Source organism: Epinephelus moara, chromosome 3 (assembly GCF_006386435.1).
Source record: "Epinephelus moara isolate mb chromosome 3, YSFRI_EMoa_1.0, whole genome shotgun sequence".
NCBI classification, from domain to species: Eukaryota; Metazoa; Chordata; class Actinopteri; order Perciformes; family Serranidae; genus Epinephelus; species Epinephelus moara.
Genome location: NC_065508.1, coordinates 10,746,481 through 10,766,936, shown reverse-complemented (window position 1 = coordinate 10,766,936; position 20,456 = coordinate 10,746,481). Strand labels below are relative to the sequence as shown.

Here is a 20,456-nt window from a genome sequence, read left to right as displayed (position 1 = left end):
TGAAGTTCAGACCGAGCATCAGAGTGGGGAAGAAAGGTGATTTAAGTGACTTTGAACGTGGCATGGTTGTTAGAATTTCAGAAACTGCTAAACTACTGGGATTTTCATGCACAACCATCACTAGGGTTTATAGAAAAGGAGAACGGAACGGGAGATTCTCATCATGGATGTGCAGCCAACAAATCTGCAGCAGCTGTGTGATGCTATCATGTCAATATGGACCAACATCTCTGAAGAATGTTTCCAGCACCTTGTTGGATCTATGCCACCAAGAATTAAGTCAGTTATAAAGGCAGAAGGTAGTCTAACCATGTACTTGCAAGGTATACCTAATAAAGTGGCCAGTGAGTGTATATTGAAAGTCCATCTCAGATTGTGGGTGAATTTCATAAAAGTGAAATTAGTGACTCTGTAATGGTTTTGGTTGAAGAAAATACCACCAAGATCTTATCAAACAAGTTTTATTTGTGCAGATTCAACACCACATTTCTTGCGTACAGCTTTTCTTTTAGGCCTCCCAGACACAGCAATATTTTATACAGTCAAGTAATCAGCCATGACTTCTTTAAACCAAACACGGGCAAGAAAACAAACAAACCACTAAGTATAATTTGCCTTATAGTCAACACTGAGCTGCAATGACAGCTAGTTAACAGTCTTAACCTGTCATATTGTCATCAACACCAAGGCTGGACAAGCATTCAACTTACTGTAAAGGTCGAATAATTTTGTAAAAATCAATTCATGGAAATCATTTTACGTACGGACAAAACATGTCTCAGTCATTTGTGAAGATTTATAGCCAAATTCTGACCCTGCCATGACTGCAAAGTAAAACCTACCTGCAGTCACTTACACATTTATACCTAACTGCTCTCATCATCAGCCAGCATTAGTCTAAAGGACAGTTCTCAGCACTTCTTATCAGAAAAATGTGTCCTACATGCTTTTAAAAGAGTGATAATGCTGTATCAGCTCATTTATTTGTGTTTGATTGTGTTATCAAAGACAGCACCTGACCCTGGATCTGAGTCGTGGCTAGAAAAACTGTGGCTGGTGTCTTTGGCAGATCTGTTCTAGTCTTATGGCTTTATTGTACTGTATGAAACTTTAATTTAGTCTCTTCAGAAGTCTATAGTAAAAGGATTTGGATTATTATGCAGTTTTGTGTTTTAACATCCATTAAGAATCAATTTACTTTCGTATACTGTAAAAAAGAAAAAAAGTAACTGTTAGTTACAGTTGGTATTTTTGAAGCCCATGGAGCAGATTATCCATCCATCCATCAGCACCAGCAGGATGAGTCTCTTTTGTTCAGCTCCAAGAGATTGGCCTCCAGCTGCTCTGCGTCTTCTTGGAAGCGCTCGGTGAAGGAGCGGATCAAACCTGCTGCGCTGCCTTCGTATTCGATCAGCTCGACGCTGTCCCCTGGAAACCACACAGAGTATGACACCAACTGAATAATCGCCTGTCAGTGGAAGAGTCTACAAGTGCTTCTACGCACGTACAGTCACAACTACAAAACATTTCAGTAAAATGTTTCAATGCTATGTTCAATGTCTTTTTAATGCTTTTTATTGTTGTGATTTTTTTAACAGCTAATTATCAGGCTGGGCTCCTGCAGACAAGTTAGATTTAAGACTCTTTTAAATGCCACTCGAAATGATACTTAAGACTAAAAAAAAGACTAACCAAATTTTCACAGCTGTTTGGAACAGCCACACTCTAAAAGGTCCGGTCACATTAAGTGCAACACACACTGCCGCCGGCGCGGCACTGTGGCCGTCAAGTGCCGCCCCCCAACACACACTGGCAGCGGCAACGTCGACACTAAAGTGTATTTCCCACCCACGCCACTAGGTGGCTGTACCTACACTAGTTGCCAACGATTGCCAACTGCTAGTAACAGAAGAAGTAGAGGAAAAACTTTGAGGCAACAACAACTTGGATTTCACGGGTGAGTTTCTTATCAAAATTGTCTTATTAAAAATTTGAAAAACTTAATAACCTTCAGCATCCAGATACCCCTTTGAAAGCTGGAGTTGATACTATGGCGGCCGAGACGTACATAAAAGGCTTTTCTCGCAGCGCCGGCCGCGCTGGAAATAGAGCAGTGGGCTGAAGCAGATCGGCGCCGGTGTGCGTTTGTTCATAGAATATAATGGAGGCGGCCGTTTTGACGCGTGGCGTATGGCGGCGGTGTGTGTTGCACTTTACCCTTCTGTTCATGGGAAAGAATCAGGACAAATATATTTCCATTATATTAACAAATGACAGTAATGTTGCGATGCAGTGAAATCAACGGCAGAATAAAGACAGATGTGAGAGTTTTAGTCTGCATCTGTGTTAATAAACATGGGTGAACCCCCATGACAAGCACAGATTCTGGTACATACCATTGACCCTGGTGTTGGCCTGGACAAACATCTTACGAGCTTCCTTCCTCAGCAGCACCGTCTCCCGGAGACGCAAGAAGTTGTGGGCACCGCTGTCGCTGACGGTGGAGTAAGTGTCATAAAGAGCCCTGCCTCCTTCCACATCTGCTGTGGCCTTTAAGACCTACAGAACGGCGAAATCAGGTTAGCAACAGGTTGAGTAAAATTAAGCATGATCATTTGTTAAGGGACAGGCAAACAGAACTGCAGTACACAGCAGTACACAACCATCAAGGGGTCATAATTCCTTTATATCATGTTAGTACAAATAAAATAAAAGGGGGTGAGTAGTACTAGTAGACAGGAAAGCTCCCAGGTTATTGGGAATTATTTGTTTTGTCTGACCAACAATCCAAAACCCAAATACACTGAGTTTACTATAATAGAAGACAAATAAAACCAGCAAATATTCACATTTGCAAAGCCAGAACTAGCGATGTCTTTTAGAATTTTTGCTTTGAAAGTTAATCAATTACTCAATAATCCTAATTTTTGCAGATTAATTTCCTTTAGACTGATTTATAGACAATTCAAAGGAGGCATCTGTGAGGTTTTTGACCACTAATGGTACTATAAAATAGTTATTTTAATGCACCCACATTTGGTTTGCACATGTAGACGCATATGCACACAACTCTAAGTCTTTTCAGGATTCGTTGCATTTTCTTCAATATGTTTAATTTGTCATTTAAGACCTGCTGTCTGTGTGAAAGTAGGTTACCTGCAGTTTACGGAGGAACCTGTGGATGGCGTTCTTGCCCACAGTGTGGATCTTGCTTCTGTCCAGTGTGATTCGAGCGTCAGGCTTGCTGTCCTGTCCTGTCACTTCCTCCAGGCCCACCAGGCCCTCCCCGGCCTCCAGCAGAACACGCAGGATCACAAAACGAGCCTGCATGTGTGCCTACGGACACACAGACACACACACACATTTATATGACACACACTGTATACATCTCCTGACACTCGTATAAACAGAGACAGACTGAGTGTAAGCTGTACTATAAAACGACACGGAAAACTGAGCCAGACAGGTCGTAAGAAACACATGCCTAATAGTCGGTATGATGACTTGTCTTATAAACACTGTTCGCTTAAAAATATGTATCTCTCCAGTTCTATATTAAAGAAAGTAAAATGTGTGTGTATAAAGTTATAATTCATTCCTCCAGGTTGCAAAGCAGTCCGAGTAAAGAGTGGGAGAGACGGCATGTTATGGGAAAAAAGTAACTTGTAGGCAGACAGACAGATTACCTGTCTCCAGCTCTTGCTCTCAGGTGTGTAGAACTCCAGGCCCAGCAGTCCAGCTCTGACCATGCTCAGCCAGTTGACATACACCACGTCCTCTGCATCCTGGCCCTCGTGGCCAAAAATACTGAAACAAAGTTACTCCACAGTTAGCATGCTAGCCGCCCACATAGCCATCAGCTACACTGGGCTATACCAGAAATAATAACTACACCATTCCAGTTATTTTCATTAGAACAGCCTAAATAACATGATGGGATTAATTATTTTCCCCCAAAAGGTCATCAATAAAGTGTGAGACTGTTTGTGACATGAATAATAACATAGCATCCCCTGCACAGAGCAAACCAGAGGTATCAATCCAAACAGCTCTTAAAGGCTCCCAAACAAACTGATAATATGCACTCTCCTCGGGTTCCTCTGCTGCATTTTTTGGTAAACAACTGACGCACTTAAATACACCTCCTGATTTTGTTATGTCTCCTGCTTGTGACCCAAATTCACTAAATGTTCTCTTGCCAGAGCATTCTGGGGATTTACAGGATTTGGACGCTACAACTAACGTGACCAGTCTTTGTTTCGCTTGCTTTTGACAGTCAAAAGTCAATTCCCACTCCCAACATCAAACCATGGAGGAGGATCAGGGGTTACATGGATATGTGTAACATACATATATCTAATGAAAAGCAATAAACAATGCGCAAAAGATGACATACCTGAGCACTTCCTTGTTGAGACACAGATAGAGTCCCACACACTCAGCGCGGCATTCTTCGTAAGAGGAAGCAATGGTGGAGAATTTACTGTCCCACGTCTCGCTGCCCCGATACCAACTGGACACCTAAAAAAAACAAAAATACACACTTGCATAATTAGTTACTATTTTTGTCAGAGTTAACAAAAGGGGTACACACAAACAGACTCACAGGTTCGCCAGTCTCTGGGTTGGTTACTTTACTCTGGTCAAAGTTGAACTTGCCGTTGTCATCCTGTGGAAAGAGATGGAGCGAAATAAACCCAAATCAGATTTTATTTCCTCACTGATTACTCTTTAATCCAATGTCAGTAACTTTATATTAAACTGACCTGGACAAACAGCTTGCCGCTCCCATGGCCCAGCAGCTCATGTAGTCCAACCTGTACCTCAAATGATGGGCCCTTCCACTTGATAAACAAGTCCTAGTGTGCACACACATGCACAGACAAGAGGATGTATAATTATGGGAGTGTGTGAGAGAGAAGAGCTGATGTGTGAGAGAATCAGGACGCTGCATGAGTTACCTTGTCCTCCTCCTCCAGGAAGGTGAGCTTCTCTTTTTGCGTAGCATAAGCTACAGCCAGCACGTTGCCTAGTGACACGTTTTTAAAGCCCTCCGACTGTCTGATGTCATCATCTACACACAAAAACACACAAACACTGTTTTTAAGTATAACACTGTGTGCTGCACAAAAGCATTTCAAACTTAAACCAAGTGAACGAAGTTATGTGACACAGTAGCGTGTAGTTTAAAACCATCTCCCAGCGGCGTACATACAGTTGGGGATGTTGATGCCAGCTGGAATTCCACTGCCAGCGAAGGTGAGAACATCCAGCGAGGTGAAGTCGGGTTTGAGGAAAGTGTCCTTCTCAAACTCCCTCGGCCAGGGCAGCTCAGGGAGCAAGACTTCTGCAGAGCTCACCAGTTTGGCAAAGCGCTCACTCATGGCCTTGTTCACAACCGCAATGAAACCTAAAAGTGACGTCACAACCCCGGAGTTAGGAAGTGATAGAAAACAATGTCTGACTTATCCTGAAGAAAGGACAGCAATATAAACCCTACTATTATGTCAGATATTTTAACACACACACACACACACTCATTCACACACAGGCTGCCTTCTTGTATACCAATAAACATGTTGATATCATTGTTCTTAAATCACCATGTTAGTTACCTTCAAACTCTCCTCTGGAGCCAAATGGGTCTCTGTAGCTCTCTATGAAACCTATATAACTGAGACAAGGAGTGAAGGAGCAGAGAGAGAGAGAGATTATTACACAAGAGTAGCATGACCACAGCTACACATTTGTTCTGTGTCTTTCATATATCAGATAACATTCAAGGTTACCATGATTTGATATTCAGTGGGCCCACCTCTCAACAATTGGTCCCTTGTCTTTGATCCAGTAGCGTGAGCCCTCTTTATGGGCCTCAATTGAGCCAAAGGTGAAGCTGCGGATGTACTCCTCGAGCATCTTTTTCTGGTTCTCATTGGCAGCATAGGCCTGTGTTCATTATTTGACAACAGAAGAAGAAGTATAAGAGTGGAGTGGGGCAGGAGGATTATTTTTAGGTTATCAACTCATTCAATTACTTTTACACAACTAAAGGGAACTATCTATCTGTGCATTCTTACTTCCTCTTTGTGTTATATTTGCCAAAGCTCAGTGCTTTTTACATTCATTTTAAGATGCAATTTTGATATTGCTCGTCATTCTAGTCCTCCTGGTTCTTTTACTCTCAGTAGTGTGGCTGCTGATATCTAACTAAAATGGAGGGAGTCTCTGTCTGTCTTCCAATTTGTCTGACAACCATTCATCTGATCAAATTCACACTTGGCTGGTATATTGCAGAGGAAGTGTAACGTCAAGTGCAAGCTCTTGAGATCTATGGGACATATTTATCAGTAGTGTGTTATGTACACACCGTGTAGTGGATTGACTGTGGACCCCCATTAACTGTTTAACTGCCAAAGCTTTCACTCTGTTGCTTGCTTTAGTATATCCAACAGCAGATGAAAATAAGAGAGACTGGAGATGGTACATTATAGCAAACCACTTTCATTTATTTGTGGTGGCCTGTCACGAATAAAACATCTAGCGCCACATTGTGAAATTTCTATTTTTGGAGCTGGACCGTTCATTAGGAGTGCTGTTGGAGCGCAGAGTGTACTCTGGGCACAGATGGAGCAGCAGAGCATGTAGCGCAATGAGAGTGAAACTTAACCGTTTATTGTGCTGGGTCTAAAAGTGTGTTTTCACTCACACTCACAAACATCTGCTTCTCTTGTGCAAAAACGGAAACTTAACTTTTGGAATCAGCATTTTTGTTACTGGAATTACCCTTGCTCAAAATAGCAAGTTGTTTGCAAATCTAGCATTGCTAGGGAAAGCAAATACATTATGGCAGGTGTGTTGCTCAGGGCATAAACACTATCAGTGTCAAGTGTGAAGATGTTTGGATGAGCGGTTCTCAAGAAAGATGCAAGCAGCAATACTGGAGGCCAAGCTATCGGCCTCTTCTGCACAGGCACAACTGAATGGGCACTGAACTTGTTCTATCAACTCCAACAATTTATGATGATTTTGTTCTGATTGTGGTTCCAAACAGCTGAAACAATACCGTCTGAACACTGACTATAACCCACTTCGTATCCCTCGCTCTCACCTGTGCTTTCTTAAGGTAATAAGCGACCTTCTCCATGACAGGAGCATAGTCTCCCCTCTTCACAGTGAACTCTTTGTCTTCAAAGTTGAAGCTGCCGCAGCATGACTCACATTCCCCCTCCACTGCGCAGTCTGTGAAACAGTAGTATACATTTCTTTGCTTTAAATGACTGTAGCATCATTAACAACATTAGTCACACAAAAGAAATCTCTTCATATCAACTTGCTGGCAATCATAATGTGTTTGAACTCACAAGCTAGAATGTCTGTAGCATAACTTGAAGTCTATATGAACATGTGATACGTATCACATTCTCTATGCCAAATCTGTTACAAGTGCTGTATGCTTGACGAATGTTGCGAATGTTTATAAATCTTATTTAGGTTCTTGTGTAAGACTGTAGCTCTGACCTTTCTGCACAGCTGAAGCCAGGCGCACCTCATAGCAGGCTTTACCTCCATTTTCCCTCTTAAACAGTCGGGTGTTGTAAGCTGAGAGTTTCTGGAGATAAAACCACAAGAACACAGCTAAGAATAAGCCGAATCAGACTGAAAGATACATTAAGGAGTGAGCAAAGACAGAGAGACAGGATGAACTGTCAAAATGGAGGTCAGAGGTGAAAGAGGATTAGGAAAAAAGTAAATTGAGTGAGACAAGGAAAAGAATGGAGGTGTCAGAATGGAGTACAGAAGAAAAGAAAGTACAGGGTATTATAAGAGACTGGGGAGATGACAACGGATATAAGAATATTACTTACTTTTGAGTCAAGGAACTTCTGAGCCAGCTCAGCATCCTCCAGGCAGCAGTTTCCTGAGAAGTAGGTGGTAATGCCCTGAAGAAAAGGAAAGCAGAATTGCTTTATGAGCCATGGATTTTCTCATGAGGCTTACAGTGACAAATGTTGACTGAAGAACCCACTGGAAGTTTGGGGTTCAGTGGCTTCCTAAAAGGGCAAATGGCGTTGTTTGCAGCCAATCTAAATACACCACACTACAGACTATTTGACTTCCTAATAGTGCTTAAGATGCAGAATGAGAAATCTCCTTTTACATTTATCAAATCTATCCACTCCTGACAACATGATGGATGTTTAATTAAACATTACCAGACAAAACTGCTTGCCTGAACTCTGCATTAAATGATACAAGATCCCACCTTGTCTCCCAGCCCCAGCTGTTTCTGTCTGTCTTCCAGGGAGTACAGGGGACACGAGCAGCTGTCCCACAGAGCTTCCATCTCAGCGGGCTGCTCCTGAAACGCCTGGCTGGCCTTCACCAGAGCTTCTAGCTTGTCCTGTGTGGACATTTAACAGATGCAGACAGCTTGAAGTATGTCACAGTCTGACAACTGTTGATTCAACTTCTTGAGTCCATATTTTAAGGCGCTATTGTATTGGATTGCATTACATGATACAGGTGTTCATCTTGTTGTCTCCACCCCCCTGTAAGTGACTGTTTACAAAGCAGTTGAACTGGATTTTTACCTTGGGTAGATTTGGGATGAACTTGGTGTCTCCAAAAGACTTGTAGTTTCCCATGTTGGCATACAGACCAGCTGCATACACCAAGAATGCCTAAATATCAAGCACAAGAAATACAACAAAAAAGGTTTTCATTCTGTGTATAGCATAATAAACATCTTAACATGTGTTTACAGTTGTGAATGTGTGTAAAAGGGCGTGTCAGGACAGCACCAAAAACAGCCAACTGTGTACCTGGTATTCCTCAGAGCTGAGTCCAGCTGCTGTGGCGACCTGCTCCAGCTGTGCAGGCGTCTGCTTCTTGAAGATTCTCTGCAGCAAGACAAAGATGTTTGCTGACTCTGGGGACGTCTGCAGCAGCACTGCCAGACCACCATACCTAAAACAGCAGATGTTTTTTTGGTCAGCAGGGTTTCAGTTCCTCCATCAACATAAGTTTCAAGTTTTCATTGAGGTGAGAAATTTCTTATTTCTTGATTTTAATACTGAACTTGCTGCATGCTGAGATGAGTAACATACCAAGCGGCTCGTGACATGTAGTGGGCGTACATCTTCTCCTGAGGTGAAAGCAAACGGAAGGCCTCGCCACAGTCGAGAGCAGAGACACCGATGTCATTTGGGAGGTAGTACTGGGAGTCCACCATCTTTAGTCTGAGGTTTAACACTGCCGAGGATGATGAGGAACTGAATTGCGAGAGGGGAAGGGAAGTGGGAAAAGAGAGATACATGAGGTAGGGAAAAGGGAGCAAAAGAATGTAAATGGGATGAGAAAGAAATGAGAGAGCAGAGGTAGTAAAGAGATTAGCAGAGCAGAGAAAAAAGTGAAATTGCAAGTTAGAACAGACAGGATTGGCTGCTTTTTTTTTTTTTAAGATAACCATGAGCTCTAGGGAGTATTTGCACACCTGTCTTTACTTCGGACAAGTTAAGCAGCTTGTGTATTGTACAAACAAATAAAGCAATTTTCCAACAGTTGTATTAAACATACTGGTTAACAAAAGTTTTCTTTATTTCATATTATAAAATCAGCAGCTTGGTTTTGCTATGTATGATTCTTGTATAAAGAATATAGCCTATAGTATACTTCTTAAAAGTCATTTTACACAATACTAGTGCTGCCACTATAGCTTATTTACATTATTGATTAATTCATACTATTGTCTAGTCTATGAAATATTGTGAATGACTGCATCAGTTTTCTGGAAACCTAGGAGAGGTCTTTAAATTACTTGTTTTGTCCGACTCACAGCCAAAAATCCCAGTGTTATTCGATTTACAATGATATATGAGAGAAAAGCAGCAAAACTTCACCCCATTGTTTATGTTTTATCAAGGTGATTTTTTATTAAGTTCATCTCTATCAACCACAATTGTCAAAGCACTAATATTGATTCAACATTGAGTCTACTGTTGATTATTTTGGGGATTTTTTAATGTACTTGTTTCTTCTGAAGAGGTAAAGGTGGTTAGGTGGTGTGTAGTATAATGGAAGATACTGTTACAGTTTAATGGGGTAAGTTAAAAGTAAAAGTTAAGCCTAGGATGTGGACAAAGGTAAAAGTTTATTTAAATCATATCCAATAGAAAGTTTATGAGACGAGCAGCAGGTGAACCTTGACCTATCATAGCTGACCATGGCGCAGAGTCAACAGGAACCAATCAGTTGTAATTAACGTTAACGTTACTGCAGGCAGATTTCTATTTCACTTTCAAATAAAACTAATAACGTTAATTATACTCAAGCGCATTTAAACCAGCGGCAACATGCTTTAAACCTATTTAAAAATCAGCAGCCTACTAACGGCAGGGCAACACTCAACTACATGTGTAAGTAAATAGTGGAAATATGTTTCGTCCTCAGGCCACTGCAAACAGCTAACTCAGTGTTACCATGACTGTTAGCTCCTAGCATGCATGCTAAGCCGGCTGCTAAGTGCTTGGAGCAAATTAAACACACGCCCAAAACTTCTGTGCGCACAACAGTGCTTCGCAAATACTACCCGACCTATTTCCGTGTATGATTAGCCACTATACCGTGAATCCAAAGAGCTATAAAGATGGATACTAACTCAACTGCTTGTTACCTTATTCTCTTCAACAGCTCCGGCGAACGTCAAAGTGCAGTCTCACGCTGTACACTTCCTGTATTCATTCAACGTAAGACCCGCCCCTCAGCCAATCAGAGGCTCTAAATTGTGGTTGATGGAAAAACTAGCCAATCAAGAAGTAGCTGCGCAGAACTTTTCCATGAGCTTCACGTCGTAATTTTCAGACCAAGGGTGAACGTACAAAAAACACGATATCCGAACACCTAAAACAAACACACAATAACACCGCACAAAAGATGATAAAACACAATAATATGTATAAATAATTACCAATATCTCAACCTAATGGGAACACACGACGAGGTGGCCGAGTGGTTAAGGCGATGGACTGCTAATCCATTGTGCTCTGCACGCGTGGGTTCGAATCCCATCCTCGTCGGACTCCTTTTCCATAATCGGAGACATCTCAACATCATTCGGTCCCGGTACACAGTGTACAACGGTAATAACCCTGGCCCAGTGGTCACACAACCGGAACTCGTGACAACTTAAGGTGACACCACATGTACACATGATGACCCCCCCCACCACCACCACCAGCATATGACTCCTCCCCCACTCCCTGGTTTTGCTCACCAAAGCCTTTAATATGTGTTTACCCATTCATTCTATCCAACAGTATTGGGGTGTAACTGCTTACAATTAAAAATAAATGTAATTGCAATCAGTTACAAAATGTTGGAGTAACATCTGCATATATTCTTTTCAGTAAAACGTTTATATGCAGCATATAATATTCATTTTGTTGTGTCGCATCTTTTTGCCATGCAGAATGTCTTCTTTTGGCATAGCCTATTTTCATTTTTCAGCTTTATCGCCCAGTTTAACATATTTATTTGAAAAATAACCAAAAGAGTAATCAAATGTGATAAGTTACATTACTTTAATGAAGTAATTTAAATAGTTACATTACATTTTTTCATTCACTGTAATGTGTAACCTATTACATTTCAAAAGTGACCCTCCCAACACTGCTTTCCACACACACATTATGAGCTGGACAGGCTTACAAACCACACAGTATTTCATCAGTTTATTGATTTTATTGAATTCTAAAAAACATGATGAGAAAGTGAAATATTTACAAGGGTTGTGCAACAGAAAGTAGCCTATTAAGTTTTGCTTGATGAATGGGAGGGCCGCTCAGCTGTGCCATATCCGAAAGGTGGATTTAGTGATCAGCCCCGGGCCTTCAACACACCTGTGTGCGTGTTTGTTTATTTTAGAGTTCATGCTTGGGTTTTGCCGTCCCTCCTGTCAGGAGGCGTCGTAGGGAGTATCCAGCGATAGCAGTTTGAGAAGCTCAGGCTCTTGTCCACAGCACAGCTGGTGCAGTAGACGATCCCCAGAGCCAGCATCACTACGAGGAACACACACAGAGGCACCAGCAGGGCCACCAGCAGCCAGCTCTTGTCATGCTTTCGTTTACCATCATCAGATCCAGCGTCTGCCTCCACTGTGCCACTGACACCCTCTGTGTTTTCCATCTTAGACCCATCCCCATCCCTGGTCCCAACAGCAGTTTCAACATCAGCCCCGTCACTAGCTTCCCTAGCTTCAGCCTCATTGTCAATTTCATTGCCTGTGTTGTCTTTTTGTGCCGGGGGTGGGGTTGTCTGATATCGCTTTGGTGATAGGGCATCCCATTGGTTCAGGTGATTGTCTGACCCATGACCCATGTCAGGGGAGAGTACCTCAGGGGCCTCTGTCAGCCAGTCAACATCAAAGTTAGTGTCAGCTTCAAAGTTTGGGTCCGGGGTGAAAGAGGTGGACCAGGGATTATCATGATCAGGGTCCAAGCCGGGTATGTGAGCAGAGTCACTGGGGTAAGGGGTCAGAGTGGAGTATTCTTCATCATCAGGCGAAGGCTGGCAGGTAAGTCCATCTGACTGCAGGTCATAACCATTGTCACAGTAACACTGGTACCCTCCCATGTAGTTGAGACACTGCTGCTGACAGGGCGACTCCCCCACACACTCATCTATATCCACACACTCTCCTCCGCTGCCTGACTCATACCCGGGGTTACACAAGCATGTGAAGGACCCCACTGTGTTTTCACAAGTGCCTTCACAGCTGGCTTCATCGAGGCACTCATCTATGTCCACACACTCGCCCTCATCATCTGGCTGGTACCCAGAGTGGCAGGTGCAGTGGAAGGTGCCTGGGATGTTGACGCAGAGTTGCAGGCATGGTTGTTGTTGACACTCGTCTACATCAGAACATTTGCGGCCATCTGGACCCATCTGGTAGCCCGGGGGACATGTGCAGCGGATGCCCCGCTGTGTCTCCACACAGTCGTACTCACACCCCATCTCTACACAGATCTCTTTCATTTGGGACTGCTCAGTGGGACCAGCTGAATCAGCGGACAGTTCAGGGGTGTCAGTTTGTGTCAGGGGATCAGGCTTGCAGCTGTATCCGTCCTCATCTATCGTAAAACCCTCTGAGCAGTAACAGTAGTAATCTGTGTCTGTGTTCTGACAGTACTGCTCACAGCCATGGTCCCCACTGCACCAGTCCTGGTTCTTTGGAGCTTCCCCAGACGAGCAGAGAGGGGCATCCCTGGACCAGCCCACCGTCTCGTCATCTCTCTCCATGCACAGCACTGTCTGCTCAGCAGGATCCTCTGGGTCTGAGCCGCCTGCAGGGCATGGTAGAGCCGCTACAGACCCATAAGGCACATGGGTCAGCAGTGTGCTGACGAGGTGAAATGGGGTGGTGTAAATAGCTGGACCACTGCCCTCATCCTTAAGTGGTACGCACATTCCTTTGTAGTTGTACTGGCAAACATATCCATCCAAGGGCAGTGCACAGGAGCCGTCCAGCCACCGGAAATTGTCATTGTTCTCACGTCCACTCTCAGAAGTGTGGATGGTCATGGCCACACAGCGAGGGGCCGCACAAGTCCCAGGGGTGTCTTCACGGAGCCAGTTGGTGAACTGGCCGTCCTGGTCTCCTGTTGCAAAAACAAAAATGAGGACCAGGTCAGTTAAATTAGAAATTCTCTCTTTTAGTGTCTGTCTATTATTTCTAAGTATATGCAATTTATTTTGCAGCATTTAATTTGCTTTTTCAGATTTATACAACACACTTAAATTGTTAACCCTTAAGATAATGACTAAAGCTACTATGTTAAGAATTTTTAATGCAAATATATGGGTAACCCCATTAACTGTCATTGTTTCTGGGTTGGCTCAGTGAGGTTTGGTGTTTATAGCAACTTGCACTGCTGTCTGCCCCATTGTCTTTTTTAATAGCACCACTAGGAGCCGCCAACGTCAAACATTTTCAAATTCCACACATATGGCCCTTGAAAACACCTGATTTACCTCACCCATATATTCATTGCAATACAGTTCAGATTGTAAGATTTTCCTGTTAGTAGTAGTATACTATAAGCCTGTATAGTATACTATAATATGCTGTAGCTGCACCAACTTCAAGACAAAACTCAACACAAAGCTGGTTTTACCACATTAGAAGATCTGGGTTGTAATTATACAGATGGGTTGCACTTTTATTAACATATTTTTTCAATGCTGTGAGCACCACAAACAAACGTTTCTTCACATACTTCATCAGAAATCTTTCTATCAAACTGAGTTTAATAAAACCAAAACTATCTTTAACCAGGAATAAATGAGAAACATATTAGGCCTATTTCTGTAATTTGGGTAAACCAACCCTTTAAATTATGACAGATGGGGGAAGAAAAACAACAAAGCTGGCCACATAACTCTTGAAAATGTAATGTCTGTTCTAAATCAAGACCAAGGCAGACACTTTGAGTGATAAAAAAACAATCTGGCTTTTAGTGGACGAGGTTTATGTAATGACTAAATCAGGTTGAGGGGTAACAGCGAGGTCAAAAGATGGATTGGACTTCCCCTGTCGCGCCAGCTCTGTCTCTGTGAAACAAAAGTAGCTAATGTAATAAACATGCAGTCAGCGCAGAGCTGTGGAGGCTGGCCCGGGTACCAGAGTCTGACGAAGAGGTCAGACAAAGCACAATGCTTTAATAGCAAAATCTGAAAGTGATTAATCAGCTCTTGATACAGCTGATATGCATGTGTAGAAGAAGCAATTTGAAGTAGGCCCAGTGGCTGTAAATACTGAATCAAACTGATTTAAGGGAGTTTAGTTTGGGAAAAAGTTTATGAAAGTTTACACAGGTCCACATGTGTTCATCTAAGATGTATCTAGTGGCTTAAACATCTAGCACTAGTTGATTTAGTTGTGTTTATGTCAGGCTCAAACACTGCCAGAATCAAGAGGGAGCTTAATTGCAAGAAAAAAGGTACCATTATGTACCTTTCCTTATTTGGGGATATTTTGTCTGAGTTTAGTTACTAAAAGCCAACAAAATGGGTGCTACAGTGAAGAAGGTTAATTTTAAAAACACTGAAGGGTCAAATGTCAAAAAGGTGAGACTTTGCCTGTGACCCAGACGAATCCTCTTAGTGGTCGTGTGGATGAGCACTGGCGTGGTGGTCTATGCAGCCCGATCCATAGGCGAAGCCTTGACCTGGTCCCCTCGATGGCCGACAGCAGCTCATGGACCACACCCGCTGCCTCGTGGGTGTGCATCGTTGCCAGGGTCCCACCTCGCTCCCGGCAGCTCCGCCCAGCCTCCCTGAAGCTTCTCTTCTGGAGGAAGACAGCGTAGCATCCCTCCGGGTGGCAGAGCGCGTCTCTCTCCGCCAGCTGAGCCCTGGCTGCTGGCTGCGCCCCGTCTGACTCCTTCAGCCTCTGGCCTCGGCTTCCAGGAGCCAGACAGACCATCAGCAGCCACAGGACACACAGGAGACTCATGCTGCTGCAGCTGCTACTGCTCCTGATGGTCGTTTGCATCCTCCACCAAGACATGAGGTTTAAACTAGGCCAGCATTCAAACTTTGACTTTGCAGCCAAAATAAATAACCCTAATAAAAGGAAGATAACTATTTTTTTGACCTCCTGTTCAAACAAACCTGACCGAGATCCACCCACCTCAATTAATCTAACAATTTGCCAAACCAGATTTTTGTGTGTTTAAACAATAAATCCGGTCTGATTGATCTTTTACTCAAAGTAATCTGAGACAGATAACTCTACCACTGACATTGGATTATTTTAATTTACCTTGGATCGCCCAAACAAATTAAACAAATAGCCCTGCAGAGTAGAATCCGTCAAAATTCATTCATCAGCAAATTTTCAGCACTGCTGGCACAGTAAAGCAGATTTTTACCAGATCCTATACAAAACTAATAGAAACCAATGCAGTCCAATGAAATCCCTTAGAAAGTCCAGTTGGGTCCAGTACAGTCCAAAATAAAGTCCAGTGAAGTACCAGTAGAGTCCAGGGTTCACAAATGTTGAATGGAGCAATCTGCCCTTCAGTTGAGTCCAAATGAGTTAAATAGAGTCTGTATATGAATGTGATGAATTTCAGTGGCAGAAACCCTCTCCTGTATCTGATCCTGCCGGGGCTCTCTTGCCTCTGCAAAGTTGGCTTCGCAGACTGAACCTCAGAAAGAGAGAAAGATGGGGGAGGGTGGAAAGGGGGGGGAGGCTACGTAGAGGAAAAAGAATTGTGTGTTTTTTGGAAGAGGGGGCTGGTAAAATGTGTGAGTGTATAAGGGAAGGCTGGAGGGGTTGACGGGTTGGTGTGTTGGGTGGTGGGGGGGTGGCGGGGGGGTAGCAGAATTGAAAACCCTCAGAGAGTTATGAAAACCATACGGCACCATTCTGTCCCCCCATCCTGCCTATGGCTTTAGACTCACACGTGCACTCTCATATAAACACACACACACTTAGCCTTCAAGTCGTGCATGCTGCACAGCATCCACAGGAGTGGAAAGTGTTTGTCAGCTCTGTGAGATGCACAGATCGTCTCCCCCTTCTTCTTCTTCTTCTCCTCCTCTCCTTTTTCTCTTCCACCTTCTGCTGTCTTTGTCAGCCTCTCATTGTTCTTGTGTCTCTATATTTATTTTCCTAATCTCATTCTTCATCTCCCTCACTCTTCTATTTTCTCTCCTCTGCCACCACCCCTTCTTCTCTTTTTCTACCAAGTCCCCACCAGCTGGAAGTTTTTACAGTCCAATGGAAACATTTGAGTATGGAACAGGAATACCTGTTGGTCTTTGCATATTTGTGTGAGTGGGTTCATTCTTATGCTGTTATACAATAATTTCATATGGGCACAGATGTCTCAGTGTTAGGGCTCCTCAGTGTGTGTGAGAATGTGTGTGTGTGTGTGTGTGTGTGTGTGTGTGTGTGTGTGTGTGTGTGTGTGGCTACAACTCGGGGGCATATGGAGGAGAGGAAACAGGAAATGCCAGATGTGCATCAGCCTGACCTCTCGGTAGCTGGGGAGCATGAGTGTAGACTGGGGGTACCTCCACTGCTGTCACATGATCCGCCCGCCATGAATGGTACCCCTGCTGCAAAGTCAAAAGGCTGAGTTTGGGTTTTCCAAAGAAAAATACAATCCTTTTCTTCTTCCTTGAAGCTATGCTGTGAGCAAAGCCGAAGAATATTAAAGGAACAGTGTGTAAGATTTAGGGGTTTTAGTGGCATCTAGTGGTGAGGAATGCAGATGCAACCAGCTGAAACTTCTTGGGGTTAGAATTCCTTCACTGCTCATTGTTTAGGAGGCTTTAAATAATCTGCACAGGTACAATCAATGTTTCTCCTTTGCTGTTCAGCACGTTGCAAACGGTACAGCTAATATGTGCTCACCTTTTTTCGTGGATAACTTAAGATCTAGAAGGTCAGGAGGTTTTTAACAGTAGCCAGATTATCCACAAAGGTCCATTTCTCTCCAAAACAAACACATCTGGTGATTTAAACCCACTGAATAAAGAGGTTTTATGTTAAAAAAAATCAGCATTTTTCTTGTTCTGGTCATGAAGGAGCTGCTGTCTGTGGTGGCTGATGCAAAAACGCGTGAATGGCCCTATCTAGAGCCAGTGTTTGGTTTGTTGGGCTACTGTAAAAACATGGCGGTGCAACATGGCAATCTCCATGGACGAGGACCTGCTCCCTATGTAGAAAAAAACAGCTCATTCTGAGGTAACAAGAACAATATTCTTATGCTCAGGTGATTAGACACTAAAGAAAACATACTTATTATATGATATTCTATTTCCACCAATATATCCCCCTAAATCCTACTCACTAAACATTTAAATGAAGCCCATAGCTGTGAGGGGATTTAAGCCCTGATGTGAATGATACAGATTTAAAGCCGCTATGAGACAAACTCCTGGGTGAAAGACTGTAAATCAAGGCCTACCACACACAAACAAGCCAAATTGCTGAACAATCAAGCAACATAAGTGGGAAAGTGCTCGGGCAAACAATAGTCCTCCACATAAACACTCATCACATTTTCTGTGTGGAAAGTGTGACCTGCCACAATAGAATTTAGGGCAGCTTGATGTCATTATAATGTGCTGCTTTAGCTTTTTAACACAGGATGATGAGATGGAAAAGTCATGCTGTATGTGCAGTTGAATCGGTTATTAGCCGCAGTCAACGTGTGTCCAAGGCCTGTATTCTCTCTGTGTACGCCAGATGCATCCGCTGGCTGCGGCGTGTTGGTTTTGGCAGACAGAATATATACATTCAAACTATTCAGTAGTCTTTTTTCCAGTTATGTAACGACCATCGGAACTAGACAGAGAGCAAACATAAAACCTCAGGATCCCGGAGAACCTAAAGAGCCTTTTGGTCTTGTTCCCCCTCCTCCTCTCCTCCTCCATCCTCCGCCTGTTATCCTCTGATTTTCTTTTTCTTGGACTACCCCCATCCTCCTCTCCCCTGTCTCCTCTCTTCCTTTCCTTATTATTCTTTCATCCCCCTTGTCCCTCCTCTCCTGTCTTGTATCCTCTTGCTCTCCTCCCTTTCCTTATCTTCTCCCCGCTGCTGCTCCTCTCCCCCTCTTCTCTTTAGCTCTCATTATTTGGTCTGTTTTTGCCCCAAACCTCCCACTCTTGGTCTGTTTATTCTATCATTCAGCCTGGTTGACCCTCCTCCCGCTCAGACTGCCACGCCCCCAGAGACACATTCCAGAAATGTAATTGATAGAACAGACAAAACTTCTCCTTTCCATAGTCCTGCACTCTCAATTCCCCCCGTCCACATTAATCCACTTACAGTACCTCCAATCCGCTCTATCTCCCAGCCCAAAGACCTTTAATGGAACACACAGATTTCTTGATTCTATATTCCCCGCCTCCTAGGTCACAGCCTACCGTCTACCTCCTTGACTCCTAGCCACTTGCCACATATCATTACTGGCACTGATACATTCTCAGCCTCTTTCTTCCAAGCAGCTGAACTGTACCTTCCAGCTCCAAAACTTCTCTGTTTCACTTCAACCACTAATTCTATTTTTTAGCAGCTGCATAGCTGTTCTTGATTTGATGTTCTTTGGTGGCCACTGAAGCTCTGGTATCTGGATTGATAACACTTGAATATACACTCAAGGCCCTTTTCCCTCACTGAGGAAAAATGTGACATGTATTTAACCAGACAAACGGCTGGGCTGCGCTAGAAAAGAATGGTTTGTACAACATGTCGTCCGACCATGTTGGATAGTGTTTACAAACAGCCACATTCGAGGGCAGGGTGCCATAGAGAGGGGGCAGATGCATTGACCATTTAAAGCTTAACTATTATACTTTTCCTTATTTCATATTTAAGATGTCTCAATTTTGGATGTTCATGTATAACGTGACAAAAGTTTCAAATAATGAGGTAAACACATGTAAAGCAATCTGTGGGCAGAAACCTCAGGCCCCAGACCTTTCTGAAGACTCTGTTTCCAACATTTTTTCCACTTTGTCTACCAGATGACATCAGATTGTGATGGATTTCTAGTGGTCATCTCCTCCAGCTATACTACTGTGTTCACATTACGTAGTCTACACTGCTCAACATATCCTCATACAATGGTTCGTATGGTATCCTGTGAGTTACCACCCCACGAATGATCTCACATACTTAACATTAAGTTTCATGGTTGCGTGTCTTTAGGTTTAGGCAAGTAAAATGATGTAGGTTAGGGTTAGGAAAAGAAACATGGTGATGATGTAGCTTAAAAATGACTCAAAGTTAACTTAAAGTTCATGGTCTGACACCAATCTCTTAGGTTAAAGTCCTGGAGGAAAGTCCTATATTTTGTGAATCACTGACCGTCCCAAGCTTCCTCCTTACTTACAAAGCTCTGACCAAGCACAAAGGAATTCTGAAAGAAGCACAGGAGCAGGACACTGATGATGTCAGAGGGCTGTGAGCGGTTGATTGCAATGTTGGTCCAGAAACGCGATGTGGGGTGTTGATCCAGGAGCATGTCCTACTTGGCAAAACCATGTCGTGCTACACCATAGCCTGTATAAATAATGGATGTAGCTACTGTGACATCACTTATTGGTTTGTTTGTCACTTATTCGTTTTGAAGCCTCAAGTTCTGATGCCGCCATCTTGGTTTTTTGGAGCCAGGAGTCACCATATTTGGATGAGAGGGTGGAGCTGTGAATGAGCGAGGGGTGGATCTGCCTCAGACTGTATCAATGCCTCACTAGCCTGCCACTCAAGCAGCCCCACCCTTAAATATGCGTAACTTTGGGCCTTAATAAACTATTGGTAAGTTATAAAAAAATGAACCTCTGTACAGTTGTCGTGAATGCTGAAATTAGCCATAGAGACCAAAACTGTTATTTCTGCTGTAAAGTCGAGCAATTTAACATGGCTGACTATAGGCATTTAC

At 43.2% G+C, this 20,456-nt stretch overlaps 2 protein-coding genes and 1 non-coding gene across 4 annotated transcripts; 1 reads left to right on the top strand and 2 right to left on the bottom strand.

Annotated features, from left to right (window-relative positions):
• Nucleotides 1-445: 445 nt before the first annotated feature.
• dpp3 (dipeptidyl-peptidase 3) lies at nt 446-11,183 on the bottom strand. 2 transcript variants are annotated; one of them, XM_050040793.1, is made up of 19 exons: nt 10,967-11,183; nt 9,108-9,272; nt 8,823-8,967; nt 8,592-8,681; nt 8,264-8,401; nt 7,866-7,940; nt 7,519-7,609; nt 7,109-7,239; nt 5,816-5,946; nt 5,616-5,674; nt 5,216-5,410; nt 4,962-5,074; nt 4,767-4,859; nt 4,607-4,669; nt 4,397-4,521; nt 3,687-3,807; nt 3,157-3,336; nt 2,397-2,559; nt 446-1,428 (listed from the first exon to the last, which is right to left on the bottom strand). In XM_050040793.1, exons 1-19 carry the CDS (start codon nt 11,110-11,112, stop codon nt 1,286-1,288), a joined length of 2,367 nt encoding a protein of 788 aa, XP_049896750.1. In that variant the 5' UTR covers nt 11,113-11,183; the 3' UTR covers nt 446-1,285. The 2 variants fall into 2 exon arrangements, with proteins under 2 accessions (XP_049896750.1, XP_049896751.1); XM_050040794.1 differs by lacking the exon at nt 10,967-11,183 and adding an exon at nt 10,673-10,757.
• On the top strand, nt 10,994-11,075 carry trnas-gcu (transfer RNA serine (anticodon GCU)). The gene has a single exon. It is a non-coding gene; the product is annotated as a tRNA-Ser (tRNA).
• A 536-nt stretch (nt 11,184-11,719) lies between the features above and the next one.
• LOC126388242 (endosialin-like) lies at nt 11,720-16,188 on the bottom strand. The gene is made up of 2 exons (XM_050041243.1): nt 15,136-16,188; nt 11,720-13,655 (listed from the first exon to the last, which is right to left on the bottom strand). Exons 1-2 carry the CDS (start codon nt 15,563-15,565, stop codon nt 11,926-11,928), a joined length of 2,160 nt encoding a protein of 719 aa, XP_049897200.1. The 5' UTR covers nt 15,566-16,188; the 3' UTR covers nt 11,720-11,925.
• Nucleotides 16,189-20,456: the final 4,268 nt, after the last annotated feature.